Source organism: Labrus mixtus, chromosome 20 (genome assembly GCF_963584025.1).
Source record: "Labrus mixtus chromosome 20, fLabMix1.1, whole genome shotgun sequence".
Taxonomy (NCBI): Eukaryota; Metazoa; Chordata; class Actinopteri; order Labriformes; family Labridae; genus Labrus; species Labrus mixtus.
Window position 1 is genome coordinate 14,757,965 of NC_083631.1, and position 24,891 is coordinate 14,782,855.

Genomic DNA, 24,891 nt, shown 5'->3' on the forward strand with positions numbered 1-24,891 from the left:
AGCTATTTTTCTAATAGAACATGCAGCGTTTGAGAAAGTCTACTCTGTCTCGTTTCTACTACTGTCTATACACAACACACAGTCTGCATGCAGCACAAAGCCTGAAACCAGGCTCGGCTGGTGTGAATGACATGTGAGCTAAACAGTCTGCACTCACTTTTTCTTGTCTTTTTATCACTGAAATAATTGGTCTCTCTTTTGTCTGCGTCTGCAACAACTTGTAAATGTTTTAGTTTGATCTGATTAAACATCAAATTTGACTGAAGATGCACGATCTGATGCCACAGGATGAATAAATGCTTGTATCCTCTGGGTTGCAGTTTGTGTATAAAAACGGTGTGAATCTTTAAAGACCTCTGGCCTGCCTTGTCCTGTGGGATGACAGGACGAGCAGGAAGAGCTTAAGGCTCTGCAGCTGACACTGTCCTCCCTCCTCTGTCCACCTCCCCTCTCCTGCTGGGCCAGAAGAAAGCAAACATGGAAAGACAAGTGTGAACTCTTAACACCTATTCTGTCCTTATTTTATTTTATTTTTTCCATTTTATTGCTTCTCAATGTGATGTGGTTGTTTCAAAGTGAGCAACAATATGATATCAAATAAAGAGTTTTCCTTTTCGCCTTTAAACGTGTCATGATGCTGTGGGTGTGAAATCTGAAATAATTATGTTTAACATAAAAATATTCTTCTTTTCCTGACGTACCTTCACATATATAAATAAATAATAATAATACATATTATTATTATTATTTGCTTTCTATTGGCTTTTCCTTATATCATTTGAAACATTCAAAAAGGTAAAAGCTTTCAACAATGTCCATTCAACTGAAGTGATCTGATTGAAACTGAATAAGAGTAACATTTATTAAGGTGAGACTACAACTAAAATATAAGAAACTATAAATTGTTGAGTGACTTAAATATTTCAATGGCAGAAATGCGAAATTTCTCTTTTGCAATAGAGAAGAACAAATAAAAAACTAGAAAACAAAGAAGGAACCAAGAATAATGACATCTAATTATTGTAAAAAAAAAATATATATATATTTTTGTGTCTTTCCCTTTGATGAAGACTTTTTGTTGATATGTTCCGACTGTATAATCCATTCCTTAAAAAGGCTTCTTCTAGCTAGAAACGTGTTTTCAGCAGGTTTTAAGGCGCACTTCAATGCAAACTTCAGCTTTCTAACGAAACCGGAAAAAGAATTGATTTTTCTCTTGACAGAGAAGCTTTGGTCCCGAGATTTTTTAAGTTTATGATCATGATCATCTAGCAACGGCACTTTTTGTGGTTTGAAATGACGATGGCATTTCGATACGTCTTTTTATACTTTTACCTCCATTATTTAATTTCCTTTATTTTTTCTCTATTCTTGTTCATATTGTTGTTGTTTAGATAGAGCAATTTATTTTGAAGGGCCTCACCGCCCTCTAGTGGTTCAATCTATGAACTATATTATTCATCAATGCAAGTGAATCTGAGTAGAGACACTTCAGGCTACATTTCCTTTTCGTCCTTTCAGAAAATACCATAGACTAAAATACCTTAACCGTGCGGAAACAAACAACAAAAACTTGAAAGTCATAAATTGTTTGTATTGTTTGTATGTTCTGCCCTCTAGCGGTAAAGTTATGTTAGTAAATTATTTTGAGTTAAGCTAAAGTTTTAAAATCTATTTGGTGATGTCAAATAATAAAAAGGAGAGAAATGTATGGGGGTGGTTTCAAATAATATTATTATATATATAATATAAAGGATATTTTAATTTTAATTTGAGTCTAAACTCATGTGAATTGAATTTAAATAACTATATTTATTTTAACCAAAACAATTTTCGCACTGTCGAGGGCACTATAAATTCCTGAACTTAAAATCATGTCATATTATATTATCATAAATGTGTTGGTTGTCGTAATCACAGGGTGTAAACCATGAAGTTACCGAGCATCAAGTCAGACAGTGATTGACAGTCAGACTGTAATATTTACAGTCTATGAGTCAGACATATAATTGTTGAATATGACATCCCGGAAATACTTTCAAAATAAAACGACAATTTAGGAACACGGGAAGATCCGCGCAGTTGTCATGGAATGTCGGAGTGACACATCTTGCAGCGATAGTAACTCTTTGGAAAGTCAGCCCGGAAGTCTCGGTAGGCGACGATGATGCGGTAAAACAAGTTAGTCTTTTGAGGTAAGAAAACACAAATTTAAGAACGCTTTGATTTGTTCTTCATAGTGTTAGCTACCGTTTTGATACGTTATGCATATATATCACATTTCTTTAGTGTGTAACAGTTAGTAAATGAGAGTAAAACGCTTGCAAACGGAGGTAAGTTAGCCATTGTGAGCTAACGAGAGTAGCTGTCAATTGGGTAAATTAGCTGGTTATTTATTGTTTACCAGAGGAAATAAGTGTAAAACAAACATCTTAGCGATTATTTTCTGTCCGTTTTTTTTAAATATTGGTGTATGTAAGCTTGCTAGCTAGCCATATGTAGACTGAAGTAATTCAGAAAGTTTGTTTTGTTAGCAGAAGAGAGGAGTTTGGGGGACTCATGTATTTAGATTATACTTAAAATGTGAATCTTCAAATTGGGGTTGAAATGAAGTGACTACATCCACTGCGTATGCATTTGTTTTTTCACTCAGTACATAGACAAATAGCAGATGACTAATGGTACTTAAACAATAAGTTAACTTTGTCCAAATATTTCAGGAGACAGTTGAAGCTGAGGATGATTCACTGGGTAAACACTCGTAAACAAGTATTCTCTCTTGCTTTTACAGGCTGTCTCATTGGTATAAACAAAGTCTGATTTCAAAGTGAAAGCAGCGCTACATAAATGCTCCAGCCCAAGTATACTGATGGAGAAATATTCTGTTCATAAACTCATTTTTTTTAACTTAACTGAGCAACAAAAATCTGTGAGTTGTAAAAGGTCAAATAGTTCACCACGGGTCAAAGAAAGTTTGTCCACAAAGTATTATCTCTGCTCTGCATACAAGAGCTTTCCTTTCAGTTAATCTCCTTCAATAGTGAGTGTTTAGAGTTTAAACTATCAGTGATCAGCGTCTATTTCTGCACATTTCCTGTGTTTCGTGGTTAATACAGACGGGCAGTGACTCGGTGAGTATCTACACAGACAAAGTTTGTGCTCCTTGTTGCAGGGCGAGTTTCCTGTCCTACCGCAGGAATGCCGGGTGGAGATTATGGGGAGCTCGGGGGGAACCTCCCCGCCATCGCCTCCTTGAACGCTTCCTACTCCACGTCCCTGTCTCTCCCGTCCCCGTACCTGCTGGTTCCTCCTGCAGAGCGAAAAGCTATCTCCGACGTCCGACGCACCTTCTGTCTCTTTGTGACGTTTGACCTCCTCTTCATCTCTCTTCTGTGGATCATTGAGCTGAATGTGAGTCTGCTTTTAACAGCCAGAAGGATTTCTGGTGATGTGTGTATTGTTCTGTTCACTGAGGGGGTAAGACTCTGATGTGCTCTGTTCTGCAGATCTCCAGCTCAATCTGGGCCAGCTTAGAAAAAGAGGTTGTCCAATATAACTACCGGTCTTCCTTCTTCGACATCTTTGTAAGTGGGTCAAAACTAAGTCTCTTATGTGACCTGAATTATAGTGTCTGATTGAGCTGCAAATGTTGGTCATATGTCAGAGCAGAGACAAACTTAAGCTGAAGTCAGCATGTCTGCAACACATGATAGTGTTATTGCCTTGGCTCATTTTTCTTTTTCTCTTCCTTCCTCCTTGTCTCAGCTTCTCGCTGTGTTTCGCTTCCTCTGTCTACAAGTGGGTTACGCTGCTTTTCGGTTAAAGCACTGGTGGGTTATTGCGGTGAGTGATCTCATTTACAGTAAAACACACAATAATGAAACCGTATTGAGCAGACATGGACATCCTTACAACCCGTCTTCCTCCACAGATTACCACTCTGGTGACCAGCGTCTTCCTTGTTGTGAAGGTCATCGTATCCAATGTGAGTGCACCTTAACACACCTTAACACTTAACACACCCACACACAAACACTTTGTGTGTGTGTGTGGGTGTGTGGGTGTGTTTGTTTGGGTGCAGCTGAGCTTTAATGACTCTTTTATGCAGCACATCTGTATCCTTACTGTGTTTGGTTGCTTTTCTCTGACATTTAACAGCCCACTGTAAACTGGTTATGTGGAACACTGGGGAAGTGAACTGCTTTATCTGTCATGGAAGTTTAACAGTGTTTAAAGTCTTACAAGTTTCAAGCTCCTGGATGTCATGGTGTCTGTCCTCAGCTCCTTTCCCAGAATGCCTTTGGCTACGTGCTTCCAATCACTTCCTTCGTGGTGGCCTGGCTGGAGACCTGGTTCCTGGACTTTAAGGTTCTCCCTCAGGAGGCTGATGATGAGAGAGGTGAGAGAGAGAGATTCCCTGACATGTTGGAACACGACTCGACAAAAATCCGTTTTTTAACTTCTTTTGTGTTGTAACCTCAGCTTACCTCGCGGTGGTGAACGCAGCCTGCGAACGAGCCCCCATGATCTACCCGCGAGCTGTTTCAGACGGACAGTTCTACTCTCCTCCTGAGTCCCTGGCAGGTGATGTGTGCTCGTCTCTACAGATCTGCTTCTGCTCACTTAGCCTCAAGTACTGTGTGTGTTTGTGTCAGCGGGTTTATTCACAAGCTTTTTCTCTGAACTCTGCAGGCTCTGAGGAGGATCTGGATGAGGAGGGGCTTGGACGCAGAGCCGTCACTGCTCAGGTACTGCATCAGTCTGAGGAGTCTTTACACTCTGCGCTGCTCCTCGCCTCACCGTGCCTGACCATTGCTTTCTTTTCCTCCTCTTCCTTCCTCTTCCTCCAGGAGAAGGAGTTTGTCCGACAGGGTCGTGAGGCTATGTCTGTGGTAGAACAGATCCTCGCTCAGGAGGACAACTGGAAGTTTGAGAAAAACAATGTGAGTGTGTGTGAATCAGTTTCAAATCAACGTCTTACCTCTCACAGGCTGTCTAAACCAAAACGTCCCAATAGTTCACACCATACAAACGCACTTGCCATGAATTAGTGGTGGGCGATATAACAATCTTAGATCGTGAAGGATTTTAACGTGCTGACGATCTGCCAAAGCAGAGAGATCGTAGAACCGGGCTAATGTGTTTATTCTATCATGCTGCAGTTTATGCTCCGACACAGACACGTCTCCCTCCCTCCTTTTTTGCTCCGCAGCGGTGAAAACGAAACTTAAAAGTAAAGTCCGCAAAAAACAACTCCATCCCGGTAATATGCAACTGTTCTGATATTTTCTCAAACCCACACGCCGTGAGCAACAGTTAACTTATCTGCATAGTTTGCATAGTTAAATTTACATCTCAGATAGCGACACGGAGAGACGTTAACAGTCTGCAGAGAGTCAGACAGATTTGACAGATTGTTTAAAATGTTGCTGTCGGTGTTTTCTGCTCTCTCTCAGTTTTTAAAAGTTACTTATCAATTTTCTCCACCCGAAGCTCACACGTTGTGATAACCAAATTTATAGGGATTACACTAAACGACGTTATAAAGCAGCAGGTAGGTGAGAGTGAGTAACCATGGTGACTGTCTGTCTGTCAGTCAACGATGTCCCGCCCCCTCTGTGAATTAAACTCTTCTGTCAGTAAAACTTACTTTGATCATGTGTCACAGAATGAACACATTCTGTATTATGTTTGATTATAAACTAAACTAAAGTTAGTCCAATGATGAATGGATAAAATGTTCTGGGTGAGAGACCTCCAGACCTCCTACAAAGATGTTTTTCAAATAGATTAAACTTGTCAGCGCAGTTTTTGTGCATTTAAAAATATTATACAGGGAAATGAGTTTGGTTGAACTGGTCAGTAACTTAGAAATTTGTCGTGATAAAATCGTGATCGTGATTTTGCCCAAAAGAAATCGTGATGTGATATTTTTCCCATATCGCCCACCTCTACCATGAATTAGTTAATAATTAAAAACGAGGCCTGGTATCTCTTGAGAGTGAGGCCCCATGTGTTAACGTGTCTAAATAAAGGTAATATAAAATAACTTGTATATGGATATTAGCATATTGCAGATATACTGTAACAAGTAAAGCAGAATCTTCTATGTTAGTTCGTTGAAGATTGAGTGAGCTATCTGTGAGATCCTGAACTCATTAAAACCAGATCTTTTAGCAGCTTGAAGCCGATCCGTATTAGAAACACAAATCACTGCAGTCATCCGTATTTACCAAAGCAGAAAATCAGATCTATCAATGTGTGAAGAGCCTTCAGTTTAGTTTTCCTCAGATACTCAGAAATGAAAGCAGAAGCGTCATGACACTAACCCTGTGTTTGTCTCGTGTCAGGACATGGGGGACTCTGTCTACACTCTGGAGATTCCCTTCCATGGAAAGACTTTCATTCTCAAGGTATAGCAGCAGCTTTGTGTATTTGTTGTGACTCTGTGTCACCAAAAGTGAATCACAGTCAGACTCACTACACTGCAGCTATTTCTCTTTGGTACACATGTTGTAGTCGCTCACATGTAAGGATTGATTGAGATGTGTTGATTGACGAGAAGGCCGGGATGTATAACAAATTTACAGTTAATTTCCCAGAACTGACTTTAGAAGAAGTCTGCATTTTACAGGATGCTTTATAACAAAGGGCGTTTTGGGACCTCAGATTTTTTCTTGTGCAGTTCAACAAACACAGCCTCATATTATTGTAAAAAAGCCTTGTGTGTTGATGAGTTCTCCCTCAGTTTAACACACAGATCTATTTCAGTGATAGCAGGACTGCAGGCTCAGTGATTCATGCTAACGTCAAGAAGCTAGCTAGGTGGCCGGGAAAGTGATTGGCTGAAAGGTCAGGGGGCACGACAACTCTACTGTCATCGAAAAGCCACATTACTGAAGTGTACAAAAAATGACCATTATGAGATCAAGATAAAGATAAACGTTATTGATCCCCCATGGGGGAAATGTTTGCGTTACAACAGCTCTAGAAAACAAGAAGCAGGAATATAATTATTAAAAATAACAAGAAGTTAAAAATCAAACATATTTACATCCATTAAATAAAGGGTGAAGAAATACAATAATAGAAAAATACAAGGTATTTCCACTTCCACTTGTGGAAAGAGTTATTGTTATTAAAATTAAAAACACACACAGTGTGTAGCATTATTGATGTGAGTGAGTGACGTGTTCATCAAATTAGATTTTGAGCTGAAAATAGTTATAAATGAATGAAGAAAACTCTGTAAATAATAATTTTATGACACTTAATTAAACCTTTAACATTTGCTTTTAAAAAGCATCATCAACCACTTGTTTGTGACAGAGCTTCTTTTCCATAATGTTTCCTTTCACTCACTTCACCACAACGTTCAGAGTCACGGTCATTTACAACAATAATGATTGACTGAGCTGCACTTTCAGCAAGTGACCGCCGTGTTGCACAAGACAGGAATGTTACTGAATAACCATTTGACTTGAAGGACTGTTAATCACATCTGTCCAAACAATGGTTCAGTGTGTCGTGCTAGAGAGAAAAAAAACCCAAAAAAAACGGTGGGGTTTCCAGCAGGACAATGACTGTAAACACACAAAGTTTTGACTTTTTGAACTCCATGGTGCTGACCCCAGAGATCATGTAAACAACACGGTCAAAACAAGATTGTGCCAACATTTTTTTTTTTTTTTTTTCATACCACTCTCTTTCTTATACACTGCACTGGATGTTCCCGCCTTATCATGATGTCATTTTTTTTTTTTTTAGTAGTGTTGACTCTTGAGTGGATGTTTGTTTGCGTTTCAGGCCTTGATGCAGTGTTCAGCTGAGCTTGTGTATCAGGAAGTGATTCTGCAGCCAGAGAAGATGGTCCAGTGGAACAGAACTGTCTCTGGCTGCCAGGTGACGGCTCTTACTCACCTTTCATTTCTTCTTTGTCTGTTTGAACATCTTCACTGCTGAGGTGAGTTGTGCCAGAGTCTAATGGTTCTCTCTCCGCCTCCCCTTCAGATCCTTCAAAGAGTAGACGACAACACTCTGGTGTCGTACGACGTCTCTGCTGGAGCAGCTGGAGGAGTCGTGTCTGCCCGGTATGGCGCTCTTCAATATGCTGCTTTCTCTTATCTCTCATCTCTTCTCCCCTTTTTCTCTTTCTGGCATGCAAGACTGCAAGTTTAAATTAGCGCATATTGATTGTCTGATTGATCTTTTTCCTCCTTGAGGGATTTTGTTAATGTTCGGCGAGTGGAACGCAAACGGGACTGCTACCTGTCTGCTGGCATGGCAACCGACCATGACGCCAAACCTCCGTGTGGTCGCTATGTCAGGTCAGTCTGTGCCTGTAGCTGGGCTCCTTGTCTCTCATCCAGGAAATTAGAAAAACAACATTATTGATTTGCAGTTGTGTTACTTTATTTTCTGTGGCTGTTCTGTCTCCTCTTCTGTCCTGATTGGTGGCCTCAGGGGAGAGAACGGTCCAGGAGGATTTGTAGTACTCAAATCCATCAACAACCCGTCAATCTGCACCTTCATCTGGGTCCTCAACACGGACTTAAAGGTGAGAAGATACGTATATACGACTATATGTTGTTCTTTTCATCTTTATGTTAATGGAGGCAAAGCATGATGGGTTTTGAATCTTGCTCAGGTGAATAAAGGCAGGATGCACTTTTGGGTTAAAAAATAATTATTCAATCTGTGATCAAATTAGAATCCAATGTAAACCCAAGAATGTACATTTGACTTGAAGAACAGTCAGGAAAAAGAACTTGAAACATGTTATTAAGTTGGCGAGTACGTAGCCATACTCACAGCTCTGCTCGGCTGCAGATATGCTAAATGCTAACATGTTCATAGAGAAAAAGCTAACATGCTGATGCTAGGAGGTTACAACATAAACCAAGTCCACCGTCTGCTGACATGTTTAAGAATGCTGATATTTGCATTGGCACTCTTAACAGTTAAACTGAGGCTGATGGGAAATGTTGGCCTGATAATGGCACCAGAGAAAATCTCCACAGAATACTTAACTAATTAAGATTTAGTTCAAGAGAACTGCCTGCTAAGTGTTAATAATTTCACAGCAGGATATTTGTTTGGTTGTTTTAATCTGTGTGGTTGACTGACAGACAGATACTTTCCATTCAGGAAATTCAGCCATGCTGGTTAAAATGAAACGTGGTGGGGAATTAAAACTGCAAAAAGCACACAATTAACACTCACTGTTTGTGTCTCGTCAGGGCCGACTTCCTCGCTACCTCATCCACCAGAGTCTGGCTGCCACCATGTTTGAATTCATGACTCATTTACGCCAACGGATCTGTGAGCTGCGGCCTTCCCTCCGCTCCCACCACCACATTTGACAGGAGGGACGTCCAGTCAGGTTTTTCCGTTTTTATCTAAACCCGGAAAAAGGGTGTAGCAGGACCCATGTGACGCTTCTGAGCTGGAGGGATGAGCTAACTGTAGCCGAGCGGACTACATTTTGTTCACGCACTGGGAGACTTGTGACCATACATTTGCAGTCACAGAAGAAGAGGAGTAATTCGGTTTTCGGAGACGATTGATGATTTTACGTGGACCTGTAATTGTTTTGCTGTGTCCCTCAGCATGCAATGAGAACCATAGATCCTGATCACGCCAGCTCATTTGTTGCTGGGTAGCCACGACTGAAACGAGAAAAGGTGAATGAAGATGGAAGTGATTCTCGGGTGGGCATTTGTCTCACTTCGTACAGAAGCAGCTGTCTCTCTGAGCCTTATCATACCGCATTCTTTGTACGCCTTTGTGTTCTCTGCTTTTGTTCTTTGGGGTTTTCTTTTGTTTTGTGCCTTTTTTGTTTCGTTTTTTCTCAAATATGCCTCTTTTGCACCTGCTCTTAAACAACTCTACGCTTCACAAACACTTTATCTGAATGAGTTAAAAGTCCACGCAGTTAAATCTCCTTTAATTACACAGTGTGATGAACGGGGAAAGAAGTCACACTGTCGCGCTGTTTCATCACCACTGATCCAAACAGTGAAAGCCAGGCTGCAAAAACATGTTGCAATCTTTCTGAGAGTCTTCAATACTGTTTGTGTTTTGCGTGGCATCAGAAACGAGTTCACGCCAGGACGATGTCGGTCTGCGTTGCAAATTAATTATCAAGCTCAGCTTAGGCACATGATGGTAATCTTTTTAAACTAGGATACAGTGTAACCACTAATGCCAATAACCTCAAGTGTCCTTGTGTTAAAATAGCATTACTGATTTGTCATCAAAGGCTTTTACTGTTTACTGATGGAGCTCTCTTTGACTGTAGTACTCTCGTCCCCTCTGGCGTTGAGATACTCCAACTTCAGAGGTTTTTCTACCATTTTTGCAATTACACATCATTATGTTGTTTTTAATCATTTGAAATGTTGCTTCTAGCTCGAACATTTTTATTATTCTTTTTTTTTTTCCAAAAATCTGCACCTCAGAAAAATGTATCATCGTGTATGTAATAAAGCTTACAGAAGGCTTAGGGTTTAGGCTGCTGAGTTGAACCACAGGAAGTCACTTGTTCTTCCACACGCTTTGAGTCTTGAGAAACAAGACATGGAAAAACGTTTCAACAGTTGACACTTTGAAGGAGCTTATTGATGGTTGTAAACGTGATGCGAGGAGTGGCCAGTGGTCATTCATCACGTCACACTCTTGACATGGCCTCATGGCAGTGAGGAGTTTGACTTTGTAAGCACCGCTATTTGGTGCTGCAATCACAGTTAGCAGTGATTCCTTCTTATGGAGTCCTCGTTATATTGTTAGAAATATTATATTTTTAAAAAGAAAAGTTAAGCTTGATACTGTAAAGAGGGAATATCAAATGAAGGTAATTCATTAGAACAATATTGTGCCTTTATATCAACAGATGCATTACATTTTGCTTTATGCTGTTTAATCAATACATTCAGCAAAGATAATACTGAATTCATTCAGAACCTGCTTGTTGTGATTCATTTTCTGTTCTTTTTCATGAAAATGTTTGAATGTATACATACTAAAGAACATTTACCAAACATGCTCACCTAAAGCCATCACACACAGGACTACTGACCAACACTTTTGGAGTCTTAACCAGTGTCTTATGTCTAATAAAATGTCTTCATATCAATCTGTGCTTTGATTTATTTTATCCTGCATTTATGTGTCAGCATATCCTTTTCTGGAAATGCTCTATGTTACGTTATTATGTTATTTTAACCCTCTCCAGCTGCCCTAGCAACTAATACAATGCCTCTTAGCCAACAAGTGATCACAGTCATTTTTTAATCGCCATGTATTTCCCAGCATTGTATCATGGGAGATTTTACAGTATGTCTTGAACAATCACACACCCTGTGACTAGAGACCTTTCTCACGTGTGGTAGCCTTACTGTTAACAAAAAGGCCCAACACATCTGTCTAGAACTAGGCCTTCTATTAGTGTCTGAGGCATCCTCCACATCAGACATTATTATTCCACAACATCAGCGTTCACGATGCAGACTTGTGTTGAAGTAATTGGCCCTGAAATGAATACAGGCATGCAACATTGGCTCCTCACTGTGTAATTAGACCTACTGTTGGAGAGGTCATTAGTTGTCCCCAGGGCAAAACACAATGCTGGAGCGGCTCACATGATTGTGCTGTGACTGTCTTCTGAGTGTATGCTTGTGTGAATATTTGTGTGTGTTTTCTTCATTGGCTGGGCCAGCGAGCTTCTCACTGCTCTCATTTTCCTTAATTTTCAGCTGATGAGAGGCACTAATCCTCGGGGGCCGCTGTCTGCCTGAAGTTCTCCAGGACAGACTGTCTCCGCCTGTTTTCTAGAGGACAAACTTCTACTGGATGTGGAGAAGCGGTGGAGTCCTGAACGATGTGAAGCTGAAAATTAGGTAGACTGTGGGAATCAGTGACTTGCTTTTTGTAACTTTTTGTAACTTTTTTTTTTTTTTTTTTTCTTCTTGGATTATCTGCTCTTGTGAACACTTACTACCTGCAGACTCTGGACAGATGGGTTCAGCCTTTAAGAGGTTCTGCATGCAGTTCTGCTGCTGCTGCTGCTGTGCTGCTGATGAAGCCGATGAAGATGAAAAGCAACCTTTAGTACCGTAAGAACATAAGTCCAGAATTATTATATAATACAAACAAGTGTATTTCCTCTGTTTTTCTTTTGTGTCACAATTGATCAATATTAAATGTGTACTAACTGTGCTTCTGGGTGCCTGTGTCTGATGGCTCACACAGTCAGGACCCGTTGGAGTATTTTAACCGTGAGGTCCAGAAGCGACGCGATGAGGAGACCAACTTGTGGAGTACGCCAGGAGACCGCAGCCACTCGGAGCGAGACGATGACCGGGTCCTTTACGGCCTGCTGCAGGCCAGGACCAAGACCCGCATGGGATCAACGGTGTGTCATTCTAACTTACAGCATGAAGTCTTTTGACGTTTACCTGAAGTTAATAAGACAAAAAAAGCATACAACTTGCACAGCAATGGAGGGAACTCCAGGGGATGCTAGCTGGTGCAAAGAATGATGAAATGTATTAAGATGGAGTGCAAAAATGTGTGGATGACAGAAAAAAAACAATAATAAGTAATCTAAAGTTCTTAATTATCATGATCAGTCATTCCAACAACCATGAGTCAGCAGGACAATCATGGAATTATCCTGGAAAAAGAGCGTAATGCAGGACAGCCTCTCCTATAGAGGGTTTTTTTTTTAAGTGTTTTTTTTTTTGGTTTAGGGCTATCGCCGTCTAAGTGTGGACATCGAGGCCATGAGAGATACTCGTCGAGAAGTCAGAGAGAAATGGAAGACCATCTTGGAGAATTTAGGTAACGCTGGACACATGGGATGGGGGGATGTGGGGGGGGATAAACTGTTACTTATAAATACAGAATGCATACATTCTAATAGTTGCCTTGTTGTCCAGGTTTCATGACGGAGGCAGAATCCCTGCTGACGGTGTCTGCTGGGGCATCACATGACCGCATGCGTAACGCCCCTGCAGCACGTGCCATGCTGCAGGCGCTTCATACTGAGACCTCTATCTTTTTCAGCGGAGAGCCACCGCCAGAGAGATATCTATTCATCCTGGTGAGACCGGGGGGGGTTTGAGCTCAAATGAATTCTGAACTCTTACTAATCCCGCTAAGTTAGACAAAGCGACAACTGGGGTTCACCTCCTGAACTCCTTTCAGCAGTCTTGTCAAGTTGTCCATGTTTTAATTTGGCAATATTGCAAAATTGCCAAATTAAACCAAGCTAACAATTATTTCGAGATTGTTCTGCAGATCAGAAGTGAAGGATTAGGGCCTCTTATAATGTGTAGATCTCTATTTAGATAGGTGTGGATTTGATGTGTGTTACATTTTGAGGATTCTGATTATCTCTCTGCTGTTTGTTATAATTATAAATGGTAAAAACAAAGAGTTTCAGATCACATACCAAAAGATCAGATCTTTATTATCCCTAAATGGGAAGTTTGAATGACATAAGAGGACAAAAACCCAAACACAACATACAAGAGGACATTAGTCACAACAGTTACAGCAAACCACAACGTGTAAAAGTTCATTTACTGCTTCAACGTCTTCTTCTGTACCTCTTCACAGGACCGCCTCATATACCTAGATATCGCTGAAGATTTTCTGGCAAAGGCAAAGCGCTTCTTTCCTCCAACTGATGGTTCCGATGAGGAGACCCCCGGCCTTTCCATAAACCTGCCACTGCTGCTGGCCAGAGTAGAACAAGCCATGAACGGACGAGATGAAGAAGACGGTGAGGATCAAAGCGATATAGAGGATGGAAACTTGAGTGACAGATCCTAAGATTTACTGGATGCAGTTATAATGGACACAAACAGGGGGCAGTAGTTATCAACCTTAGAGACCTTGACAGAATTACATGGCTCTTATCCTTAGATGTCAGTTTCCCATTTATGTTTGCTCATGCTTTTTGGATGTTTAAAGCTGACTTATTCTTCCTCTTTCCCCCCAAATGCACAGCTTGAGTCGTGTTCTGTTTTCTTTGTGAAAATCTAAAAGTGCTAAGCAGATCCTCAGGTAAACATTTTAAAAGAAGTTCTCTGTCTGAGGCCTTTTTATTTCGGTCTACACAATATTTATCAAATTCTTACCCTAATCATTGTTCAGCTGTTGTGAACCTTCAGGGTAGTGATGTTCCTTTGAGCAGAGCCTTTTTATAATTTGTCCTGTGATGATCAGCATGCATCTGGTTCAATCACATGACCCTAAAAACAGTGAATAAATAGCCCAGTAATCTGTTGTCAGTTTTTCACCAGCGCATGTGTGTGCACATGTACTCCATTAAAGTCTGCATATGGATTTAAATGTTTAAAAGAAATAGCTGATGGAAAAGCAATGTAGTGGGTACTGTATGTTGAACTTGACTTTCTTTGTATGACTGAGGTAATGTACGAGTATGTGTTGTGGGGTCCAGTTGAGGATGAAATAAAGCCTACAGACTGTTGAGTGTAAAAATAACTTCTGAGTTAATAAAAAAAAAAACATTCCAACAACAAAGAGTCAAAGAAATTGCATGACTTTCTACAATCCTAAACTAAAAAAAAGAATTCGCTGTCGAGTGAGAATTGAGCAGTGACTCCGCTGAAAATGTGACACAAGAACAAAATTCCTTTTGAGTGAAATGTAAGGCTGCTCCTGTCTGATGTGTTTTCTGTCATGTGGCCTGCCGGCTGTGGACCCATGCCTGGCTCACGCTCTGATCTGCAAATATACAACAAATCCCTGCCTGGTGCAGTCTGCCTGGTGTCTGATCGTCCCGCTGGGACCTGACCGGGTATCAAGATGGATCTGGTGTGGATGGTGTTTCGGTGGTCAGCTGCTTTTTGTTGTTGTTGGTGATACTCTTATGTGGTTATGAGGGCACATGTTTAAACACAGCACCTGGCATAAACATGCACATTTCTGCTTACACTCAGTGGTTGCAACATAAGGAATTAATTATGTTTATTATCAAGTTGAAGACTGCATGCAGGAATCAATGGAATGAATGTGCACTTTGTGTCAGGGTGACCTGTGTAGGAGGCTTCTATATCTGCCCTGCCAAATTCATTCCCTCCTTATAAGAAAAAAAAAAGACTGACTTTAAATTGTTCAATCACAATATTTTGCCATATTTACCACCCAGAGGCAGGCCCTGGCTTCATCCTACAACCTCCCTCCCACTCCCAGTCCCTTTCTCGTTGACAGCTCATTTAATGTCACTTCTCAGCAGCTGTGGCAGTGTTGTTACGCAACACATAGTTCTTCCTGGCCGGGCTGCGCTTGGTGCAGGTGGACGGAATGGGAGGGGGGGGCGGGGGGCGGGGGGCGGTCACAGAGCCAACCTCCTCACTGTTTACCTCTGCAGATCATCTGCACCACTGCCTTCATTAGCATCAAATGACTCATCTATCGGATGTCCTCTTGTAGTTTCGGGTGATAAAAAAAAAAAAAACTACAACTTTATAGCCTGATTGCTCTGAGTCATCAATTCAAAGAAATGATCTCAACACTGAAGGACTTTGTATACTGACTTATTAGGATTCTTCTATTTTTTTCTTTACATTTTTTTTTTTTTAGGCTTTTTGCTTTTATTTGAGAGGACACTGGATAGAGTAGGAAACCGGGGAGAAGAGAGTGGAGCCCCAGGTCGGACTTGAACCCGGCTGCCCTCGTGGAGGGCGATAATAAAATGAGTGAACACGTGACCCCCAAAGATGCCTCCAGTGTTCTCGCTCTTTGTGTTCTCTACATTGTCATCCTGCTGAATATGTACATAAATTAAACTGAAGACTTGCTGACAGGTTGAAGAATTACTTCACAAGAAGACAGAAAATAGCATTTAGATGTTACATAAAATATGATGGGTATAGGAAATAGAAAGAAACTGAATTATTTTAGCTATAAAAAATATCAGCCAAATATTTCATGTCATCATTTGGCACATATTTAGTACACGTGAAACTAATAATAAACACATTGGAAGACAGTGTGAATTCTCAGGCTCCCGTGTCGTAAGTAGCATGAAACTTTTTGCTCTGTGTGTCATATCTGATTTCGGTATACGCTGATGCCCCTTCCTGATGCGGATGAATGAGTCAGACCAGGAACTGGTGGTAACCCCACACCTGTCCGAGGTGAGTTGTGTGTGCGGTGTGTTTCTCAGCCTGTAACCAGAGTTGATTATGGCCTGCGTGACGCTCTGTCACCGAGATAATGAATCACTGGGGATGCAGCTCTCACTGCTACTGTGAGGCAGAGCGCTGTAATGGCATCTAATGAGGGGGTTTGATGTTTTCACAAGGCTATGCTGTTATATAAACTCCTCTCTGAACTGAATTAGGATTTAAATTCATCGTGATACTCACATAAAGTTCTGTAGCTTGTCACCTTTATTTCCGTCTGATGTTTTATTTCTCTTCCTTAACCTTCATGCCTGAAATATCCTATGTTTATGAAACTCTTGTGACATTGTTAGCTTTCCATGTTAGCGGGATGCCTCTCTCCGCTCTCAACCCTATCCGTATTAAGATTCTGTCTTAGTCTAAAGCTGTTGTATGTCTGTGTGCATGTTTATGTAATCACAAAACAAACTTTCATCTCTAAGATACTTTGATCCTAGCTGAAGTGGAAAGTGATGTGCAGAGGGATTACAGAGGTGACCTGGCATACAGTTTGAGAATCAGGGGATTTTCCACCCATTTACCCTCCACCCCTCCTCAGAGTGGCTTCCAGCTCTCGGGAATGAGACACGGAGAACTTGGTGTCAGATGTCAGCACACGCTGATTGTAGAGTGACAACATGGATCAGAAATAGAAACAGAACATCTATAAAAGCCGTGGACAGATCCAAGCCCAGACAGAGGCAGCGCAAGAAGAGTAAGAGAGAGTGCCAGCTGGAGCATCCCCGCTTCTTCAAACGAACAGCGTCATCACAGGACCGCCAGAAAGACCTAAAGCCTGATCAACAAGACCAGTCAGAGGTGATTTACCTGAGACAGACCTCGCCACAGCAGAGATGATTCCGATCTGTACTGTCCTGGAGAAGCGTAACGGCGTGGTGGTGGGAGCTAAGCTGAGCTGCAGTGTAAAGGAGGAGAACAAGGCTCAAAGGGAGAGCTACAGCGCTGACTGGCATAGTGTCAGTCTCAAGACTCAACCTGAAGAAAGGTGAGAGCTCACTAACCAACCACAGAATATTTCTAGGTTTCTTTGATGTCTCATGTAAGTCTCTGAGTTTCTGACTTTTTTTCTGATGTCTGCAGGCAGACAATGAATTTTAATGACAAATCTCGGAGGGAGACTCTGTCCAGGCAGTGGCAGGCCCGGGTGTTGAAGCAGACCTGCCCCTCTGGTGTCTTCAGAGTGGGCACTGTGGAAAGAGGGGTGAGAGAGCACCAGCTGCTCCCAAAGAGGAACACCCTCCCTCTGCCCATCTTCACCCCTGCGGAGCTTGGTATCAGGCTTGGCCGTGGAGCCCCACACACAGAGGAGGACCTGCAGCCCTTCACCGTCCCAGACGGAGTCTGTCCCAGCAAGAGGACCGTGGACGAGATCACCAGAGACCTGCCTCCTGTCAAGCCGACGCTCATGGAGTTTGCCAAAGAAGCCAGAGCCCTGGGTCGCTCCATGTCCCAAGAGGCCCAGAGAGGGTGAAAGACAAAAGGACCAAAAAAGGAAGAGGGCACGTTTAGAAGACAAGAAGGATGACATTTGGAAAAAGATAGTCATAAATCAGTGTGTCCAAAAGATTATGACAAAGTGTATATAGATCGATCTCTGTTGACATTCATAGGTAGGTTTAGTATTATCTGTGTTTTTGTTGGTGAGCACAGCAACCATGTAAATGTCACACTTTGTCACTGAGGGCTCTGGGGGGTCAGCTTGAAGGCATTTGCATTGTGATGGAGTAGCAGAGTGTGTATTCTCAGCTGTGCAACAGACTGATCTCTGTCTGTGCTGGCCAGCTGTTCTCAACATATCTGAAAAGTTATGCTGCATAAAATAACAAGTGCAAATATCCTTGTCAGGTAAATGACATTTTTCATGAGGTCATCAGTTTGATGGAGTATACCTGTAGTAGATGGTTAGATGTATGCAACGATACAGAAAGTGACAGAGAGAAAATGGTCTGCAAAATGAGGATAGGTTTTATACAAGAAGGGTGGACAGAAAGAGAGAGAGTCAGGGGGAGGTATCGGGGATTGAGGAACATCCAGCTCCACGGTCTCTGATCTTTGTGAAGAGTACAGAATGCTCTGGCATGTTCTCACTCTGCAGCTGTACATAAGTGATGTGTGTGTCCCTCTGTGTGTGTGTCAGCTGACAATTCTAATCAAGAGGACTTAGGAAACTAATAAGCTGTTCTGGAGTGAGTGTCAACTGATCTGCCTAGTTACGTGGCAGCTTTTATATGATCAAGGAACAAATTCTGTATTAGCTGAGGATACAAATGAGCAGAATGTGTGTGCAATTATGTATATTTTTCCTAGATAATTTCACAAATAAAAACTGAGCTGCTCTTCACTCCTCTGTCACAGTTTTATTGTATGACCTTACAACATTCATTTTCAGATTGTTTTTATTGAGGAAAGAAAATTGGTTGATGGCACACCTCACCACCAACGCTTTTATTTCATTTTTTTTTACAACATTTTTATATAGTAGAAACTCATACTCATGGAGACCACAATCTGGCATATATTTAAATATACAGAAAAAATAAACGATAACACTACTTCCTAGCACAGCCTTTGGTGATGACCTTTGACCTTAGCTGCTTGTTGTTGGGGTTTGTGTTGCTAGTTTTGTCCAATGTATAGTGGGTTAACAACATAAACATGACCCTAAAGGTCACTGGTCTGGGAGCTGCAACCAAGGAAGAATCGTTTTGTTGAAATATAATAAATTGGGGCTAATTAGCGGATTCAGGAACTGCTACCTAGGTTGTTTTGTTGTGACAAGAAGGGGGGTGTATGAAGAGTACTACAACCAGCAATGAGGATGCGGACTGGTGAGGACGTCGTGTTAACCCACATGGAGGATACAAGCTGAGGAAGAGGACGGCATTAAACCTGTAAGTTACAGAAGTGAGTCTTCTGTCATGCTGTTTGCCTTACCTGCTAACACCTGTAGTTGTGGTAGTGTTAATGCTGTTTTTGCTGACGGCGAAAATGTTCCAACTTTTAATTTGTGGTCTAGGGGGAACTACAAAGGGTAACGAATCCGATAGTTTTGAGAAAAGTATAAAGTAAAAACAAGGATAAAGGCTGCCAAACGGATTTAAGTTTGAATATTTATTTACAAATAAACGAAAATTAGCCAACAAAGGGGAAAGATAAAAAAAAAAAACCCCTACTTTGCTTAAATATACAGTAGATATATTTAGACCAAGGCTAACAATAGACCACCAAACACACACAGAGCCAGGGTGCAAGATGCTATGAGTCGGCTGTGACACTGCAGGTATGCAGCAGTCCAAGTGAAGAGCATGAAGTTGTGTATCATGATTTTTAAAATAGTTGCTGAGCACTTCGTGTGTGCATTTGTTTAGTTGAACATGGAATGAATTGTTCTTGATTTGGTAGTAATATTATTTGCCATTTGGGTGATCAACAATCTTTACCCTCTGCTACGAACAATCCGGCCCACGTCACTATTTCACTATTTCCTTGTGCTAAGCTGCTCTACTAATGAACCTAATGAATTAATAATGCACCTTGTAAATATTCAAACAAACCTGGTAGTTGCCTAACTGCTGAGTTCAACTGCAATGAAAGTGCTATGAGTCACACTATCTTCTATCTCTAGGCAGGTTCATCTACTGACTAAATGAATGGTACATAACATAAACTGCTTAAACCATTGTTTACTCTCTAAATCAATTTACTCAATCTGATCTTATTTGTCATTTATTACTTCTGGTAGCCGCACATCTCTGGTGGATGTATCTGTCTCTTTAACCCCTCTGACCTACTGTTCCTCTCTTTCTTTTTCTCATCACTCTCACTTGTGTCTCTATGGCAGGCGGCATGTGGTGGTTTGATATTAATAGCTTGGTAAACATTGCCTTTAACCCTGGAGACAGTAGAGACAGCCGTATTGGCACGGTCTTCGCATGTGAGCTTTTAATCCTCATGTTTTATCAAAGATTTGGCTGTGCTGCCTTCACTTGCCTATCTTTTAAATTCCTACCCGCACTGCTGCTGCTGCTGCTGCTGCTGCTGCTGCGCTCCAGTGCTCCCCACCCTGCACTGTCACAGTACTATATAGTTTCCAAATGAACTTCCAAACCCCGAAACTATTTCCAGTGGATGCCAAGGAATGTGGGAACTCAGTTGACGTGTGTTGTCACAGACAAATCCAGTAAATTGAAATTCTTTCCTATGCCCCAGCTGTCTAAGCGACATGGTGCTTGATGTATTATCGCATTTGGCAAAACTCCGCCTTGCTGCTTCTGCTAGCAAGTTAATGCAAAACCAACTCAACCATTAACTCAACACTTTTTTTTTTACTGAGTAAGAATCCCTGAAGAAACCTGATACTTATTTTTTATCCAAACATATCAAAAATATGAAATATCTAATATGCAAATGTATGCAATCGTGTTTTGCATTATCATCACTTGCAGGGGATGAGGAGTGTGCCTCCTCTTATCCTTGTGAGCACTCATCACAGTGTATTTAAAGACCAGGGGCACACCGTGTTACACAGCAATAGATCTTCTGTGGCGTCATCCTGGTACTATGCATCCCACAGGGGTATGTTGTGGCCTTTACATTAACACTAGGACATGCAGAGTGAATGTGAATACTTGTCAGCACAGAAATGCATCTTGTTTTCTTGTGTGAGGAGTATTGTACAGCGTGTGGTGCGTTTGCCGTCCCACTAAATATCTGTTGCTGCTCCCTACTGGATCATTTGTGTAATGCAGGATTAACATGGTAAAAGTGTTACCATATTCATTTGTCTTTTTCATTTGTTGTAAAAGAACATAAGCGGTATTCAATTGTAATAAATCAATCATAAGTTTGAAATCATGACGAGGGTTAGAAAAAAGACATGAATTTCTTTCCCTGAAATCGCCCATTAATCACTCGATCTTCTTTTCTGTTCCTGCCTCAACAACACAATTGTTCTCAATTTTTAAAAAAAGGATAAAAAAAAAAACTACACAAGCTCCTAATTAACTCATCCATTCACAATCAACAGTACTAGGGCAGCATCCCCAATCAGCTCTCTTCTCATCATGATTACTGTGAAGCCGGCTGTTGACACCTCTTTTGTCACCCTGCCTAGGAGGGCGCCTACCCATGACATCACGGGAGCAGACTGTGTGAATCGGCGGTTTGATGGGTGTTGCTGTGTGGTTGCTTTTACCTGCTGCTGACCTGTGACGTCGACTCCCACCCGGTCCCAGTGGTGCGTGGCGGGGGAGGATGAGGAACAGAAGGTTTGATCACACAAGACACAACATAATGAATCTGTTACGTCTCCTTTTGTTTTTAATCAGCGTGGTACAAAGGAGTGAGCATTAGTGAACATACATTGATAACAGGGTTTAGTGTGTCATTGAAGTGTGTATTTAATAAATAGATAGTAATTGTATCTTAAGAGAAATGTCTTCAAAATAGTTACTACAGTACTATCTTCTTGTTTAATGTTGACACTGGCCCTGCAACACTTTCAGAAATTAAGACCTATTGTCTTCAAAGAATAAGTCACTCACAGCTATTTTAAGAAGGATTATCATCAAATAATAAACTGGTTATAAGAACTAAATGTCCTCCAATAGAAGGCCAATCAGTACATTTGTTTGTTATTTTCTTTTTTAGAAACCTGATTCACAAAGCAAGGCTTCTATATAATGGCAATCTCATAGGTTTGCTCTTCATCTCTAGATAAAAATCTGGTGTAAGCTTTGTAAATGTTCATCCGGTCAGCAGGTAATGAATTTATACAAACTGCTATTCAGCTCTTTTCAAACAGACCACAGTGAATTTTATTTTGTGGTTTATTCAACAGTAAATCTCTTCACCGTCATTGATGAGTTTTCATGTGAAATATAATAATATAATATAATTATTATCTATATATATAATATAAATAATCCGCTGTCTGTATGGCAGTGAAGATTTCTTGGTAGAGCAGTGAAGTCTTGTGCAGAAGCCATGCGGGGTAGAACGGGCTTGGAGAAGGCTGTTAATGGTTGTGGCGTATCTCAGGGTCCATCTCTTTGTCCTGCATTATAACCAGATATCCCATAGCATGACAAAGTGAAGGAGGAAAAAACAGACCAACCTTTTCCCTCTTAGGGCAACATCATTATAAAGTTTTTTACTGTCAAAGTTTCCGTTCACTAACACTGTGCTGTGTCCGTTGTCAGAATGTAAAGAAGAAACATGCTTGTTCACTTATTTTAACTTTTTTTTTTTTTAATTTTTGTGATTGGCAACAAGGTTGATTCTTTATTCTGTATGTCAACTAAATAAACAAAGATGTTTTCCACATAAGTACAACAACCCCACTGTTCCTATCCACCCACATTCCCTGTAACTCTTATTGATGTGTTGAAATCTAACATATTTTACAATCCAGTTTCAAAAGGAAAGCTTTGATAAAAACTGGGTTTTTGTGTGTGTTTGTTGACGGTTTATACATTTCCGTACATTTTATTGAATTAAGATATGGGTGGCACCACAACACTCAGTCTAATCTTTTTTCATCTTCTGGGAAATTCGTTTTTTAAATTAATAATTCAAGACGATTCATAAAACAAAAAAAACAAACAAAAAAACTAGATTCAATCTGTTAACTAAACAGACCCTGATCCTGTCTTTTCTGGTCCAGTGCCTGATGTAGTCCTGTTGGTTATGATGACTCTGAGCGTTCTGGATCATCATGAGCTCTTCAAGTTATGCTTAGTGAGAAAATACCAGCCCATCACACAGCTCTATCTGAGGGTCCTCTGATTTTCCTATCAGCCTGCTATTGTGTCCCCTGGGTGATTAACCCCATATTATATCAAAGTGAGGCGCTGAATGTGAGGCTCCTAAACTCCATTTTCTCACTCAACATTTCTTCAGCAATGACTCACCTGCCTTAATTATAATAGAAATAATAATCTCCTCCTCTGAAAGATGAATATGTTTGATGATTCTCCATTCAACTGACTGACATTTTCAGACGTGGACGGCTGCAGTTTTAAAGGTAATCTGTCAACCAGATACGTTACGAAATAAACGCTGATCACATAAGGGAGCGCTGATTGTTTGTTTGCTCAGATGCTTGACACTCTTCATGATATTTGAACATGATGCAGGGTTGAGATGAATTGGCCTAACCTGGAGGCTGTATGTATTTTTTGTTTGTTCCCTTTCTGAGATTTTTTTCAACATCAGACAGTTAACATGGCTTGCTGTGTGCTTAGCTACTCAGTCAAACATGTGCTCCAGCTTGTTTAGTGAGTGAAATAATGCCATTTATTTACATGTTAGCATTTCTTTGTTGGCAATCGAGTCGGCATAGGCTTCTTAGCTTGTGAAGTGTTTTTCATGTGTTGATATGTCAGTGGCATCCTTGGAGTCAGATTAGTTGTTCCCTTTTCTCTGCAGAGGAGGCTGCTGTGAGGAGCCGACCATTTGTATTAAGTTCCTCAGATCGTTTCAGTTAACAACTGTTTGCGTCCCAGCGGAGATGTATGCGGGCTAGCAGGCTGTCTGCTAATTTCCTCATCTCCCTCAGCTCTTATAGTCAAAACAACTCTCTCTACCACCACAAAAAGAATCTCATCCATCGAAAACAGTGTTGTTAACATTCTAGTAAGCAAATAAATCAGCCATATACATCAGCTATGATGACTTAGCATTAGCGGCCAAATGAGGTCAAAAGATAGCCTAAAACAATCACCCTCCTCATGTTTCCTCCTCCAAACTTTCTTAATTGTGGTCCTGTTTCTATATTTGTAGCACTTTTAGATTTGTTCTAACTTTATAAATCAAATGTATTTTTAGTTTTATTATTATTAATGATCATTTTTTTTAATCTGTGTAAACACAGGTTGTCACACATAGAGGTTGCTGGAAGACTGTTTCATCATCTTGAGCTAAATCTTGCTGACACAACCTTATTTTCAGTAATTGAATGATACTTTAAGAAGTCATAAAACAAGCTGACTAAGACCTGCTTCAGCACTTGCGCATGGATTTTAAGGCGCACACTCACACACAAACTCATGCCGTCTTATTTTATGCATTGTCCAAGCTCAAGAGTAGACCATAAATAATAAATCTGAGTGCTTGCAAGCAGGCTGGTTATGTGACAGACGGGCGAAAAAAGAACTGCGAGAGTGGGATCCTGAGATTTAGTTTGTGTGTGGTGACAGCCTGCCATACCTTCCTTGACGTGACCACCAGGCCCTAATGGAAGGAGCGGAGCCAGGAGACATGATGGTCCCTGGGAGCTGCTGAGGCATAGTGGTGGGCTACTGAGGAACCTGGGGAGGAGAGAGATGGGACTATAATGAGGCTGTCTGCCTGGAGGCACAGCGGCTTAAAAAAAAATGCAGTACATTCATAAGAAGTGAATCTCCACACAGAAGGAAAAAAAGATGCCATTTATTCCCCTTTATGCACATAATATTAAAATCATCAATCCTTGTAATACTAGAAATGATCACATCACGACCTACAGCTCAGGATCAGTGCATTTGAGCAACACAGGAAGCGTAGGCTAATTGTTGCTATGATGAAGAGATCAAGCCTAAAGCCTAATCACCAGAGCATAAAAACATCTGAGAAGCTTGTGGATCATGTGGTTTAGCGTAGATACATTTATTCCGTTTATGCCATATGTGAGAGA

At 40.9% G+C, this 24,891-nt stretch overlaps 3 protein-coding genes across 4 annotated transcripts; all 3 read left to right on the forward strand.

Moving 5' to 3' along the window:
- The first annotated feature begins 2,057 nt into the window (after nt 1-2,057).
- Nucleotides 2,058-11,134, forward strand: stard3 (StAR related lipid transfer domain containing 3). The gene is made up of 15 exons (XM_061026855.1): nt 2,058-2,195; nt 3,173-3,411; nt 3,507-3,584; nt 3,766-3,843; nt 3,932-3,985; nt 4,282-4,399; nt 4,483-4,584; nt 4,693-4,748; nt 4,851-4,943; nt 6,351-6,413; nt 7,807-7,902; nt 8,011-8,090; nt 8,223-8,327; nt 8,464-8,557; nt 9,240-11,134. Exons 2-15 carry the CDS (start codon nt 3,199-3,201, stop codon nt 9,360-9,362), a joined length of 1,353 nt encoding a protein of 450 aa, XP_060882838.1. The 5' UTR covers nt 2,058-2,195; nt 3,173-3,198; the 3' UTR covers nt 9,363-11,134.
- A 397-nt stretch (nt 11,135-11,531) lies between these two features.
- Nucleotides 11,532-14,497, forward strand: mreg (melanoregulin). 2 transcript variants are annotated; one of them, XM_061026859.1, is made up of 6 exons: nt 11,532-11,897; nt 12,005-12,113; nt 12,250-12,412; nt 12,750-12,840; nt 12,939-13,102; nt 13,621-14,497. In XM_061026859.1, exons 2-6 carry the CDS (start codon nt 12,016-12,018, stop codon nt 13,834-13,836), a joined length of 732 nt encoding a protein of 243 aa, XP_060882842.1. In that variant the 5' UTR covers nt 11,532-11,897; nt 12,005-12,015; the 3' UTR covers nt 13,837-14,497. The 2 variants fall into 2 exon arrangements, with proteins under 2 accessions (XP_060882842.1, XP_060882841.1); XM_061026858.1 differs by having other exon boundaries at nt 11,533-12,113.
- Nucleotides 14,498-16,874: 2,377 nt separating this feature from the next.
- tcap (titin-cap (telethonin)) lies at nt 16,875-18,558 on the forward strand. Its single transcript, XM_061026863.1, has 2 exons — nt 16,875-17,202; nt 17,298-18,558. The coding sequence occupies exons 1-2, from the start codon at nt 17,051-17,053 to the stop codon at nt 17,686-17,688; spliced, it is 543 nt and encodes a 180-aa protein (XP_060882846.1). The 5' UTR covers nt 16,875-17,050; the 3' UTR covers nt 17,689-18,558.
- The last annotated feature ends 6,333 nt before the right edge of the window (nt 18,559-24,891 follow it).

Coding starts and splice junctions, on each gene's coding strand:
- tcap (XM_061026863.1), top strand. CDS start 17,051: ATGATTCCGATCTGTACTGTCCTGGAGAAGCGTAACGGCGTGGTGGTG. Junction 17,203..17,297: donor AAGACTCAACCTGAAGAAAG/GTGAGAGCTCAC, acceptor TGATGTCTGCAG/GCAGACAATGAATTTTAATG.
- mreg (XM_061026859.1), top strand. CDS start 12,016: ATGGGTTCAGCCTTTAAGAGGTTCTGCATGCAGTTCTGCTGCTGCTGC. Junction 12,114..12,249: donor GAAAAGCAACCTTTAGTACC/GTAAGAACATAA, acceptor TGGCTCACACAG/TCAGGACCCGTTGGAGTATT. Junction 12,841..12,938: donor GACCATCTTGGAGAATTTAG/GTAACGCTGGAC, acceptor CTTGTTGTCCAG/GTTTCATGACGGAGGCAGAA.
- stard3 (XM_061026855.1), top strand. CDS start 3,199: ATGCCGGGTGGAGATTATGGGGAGCTCGGGGGGAACCTCCCCGCCATC. Junction 4,749..4,850: donor GCAGAGCCGTCACTGCTCAG/GTACTGCATCAG, acceptor CTCTTCCTCCAG/GAGAAGGAGTTTGTCCGACA. Junction 8,091..8,222: donor GGAGGAGTCGTGTCTGCCCG/GTATGGCGCTCT, acceptor TTCCTCCTTGAG/GGATTTTGTTAATGTTCGGC.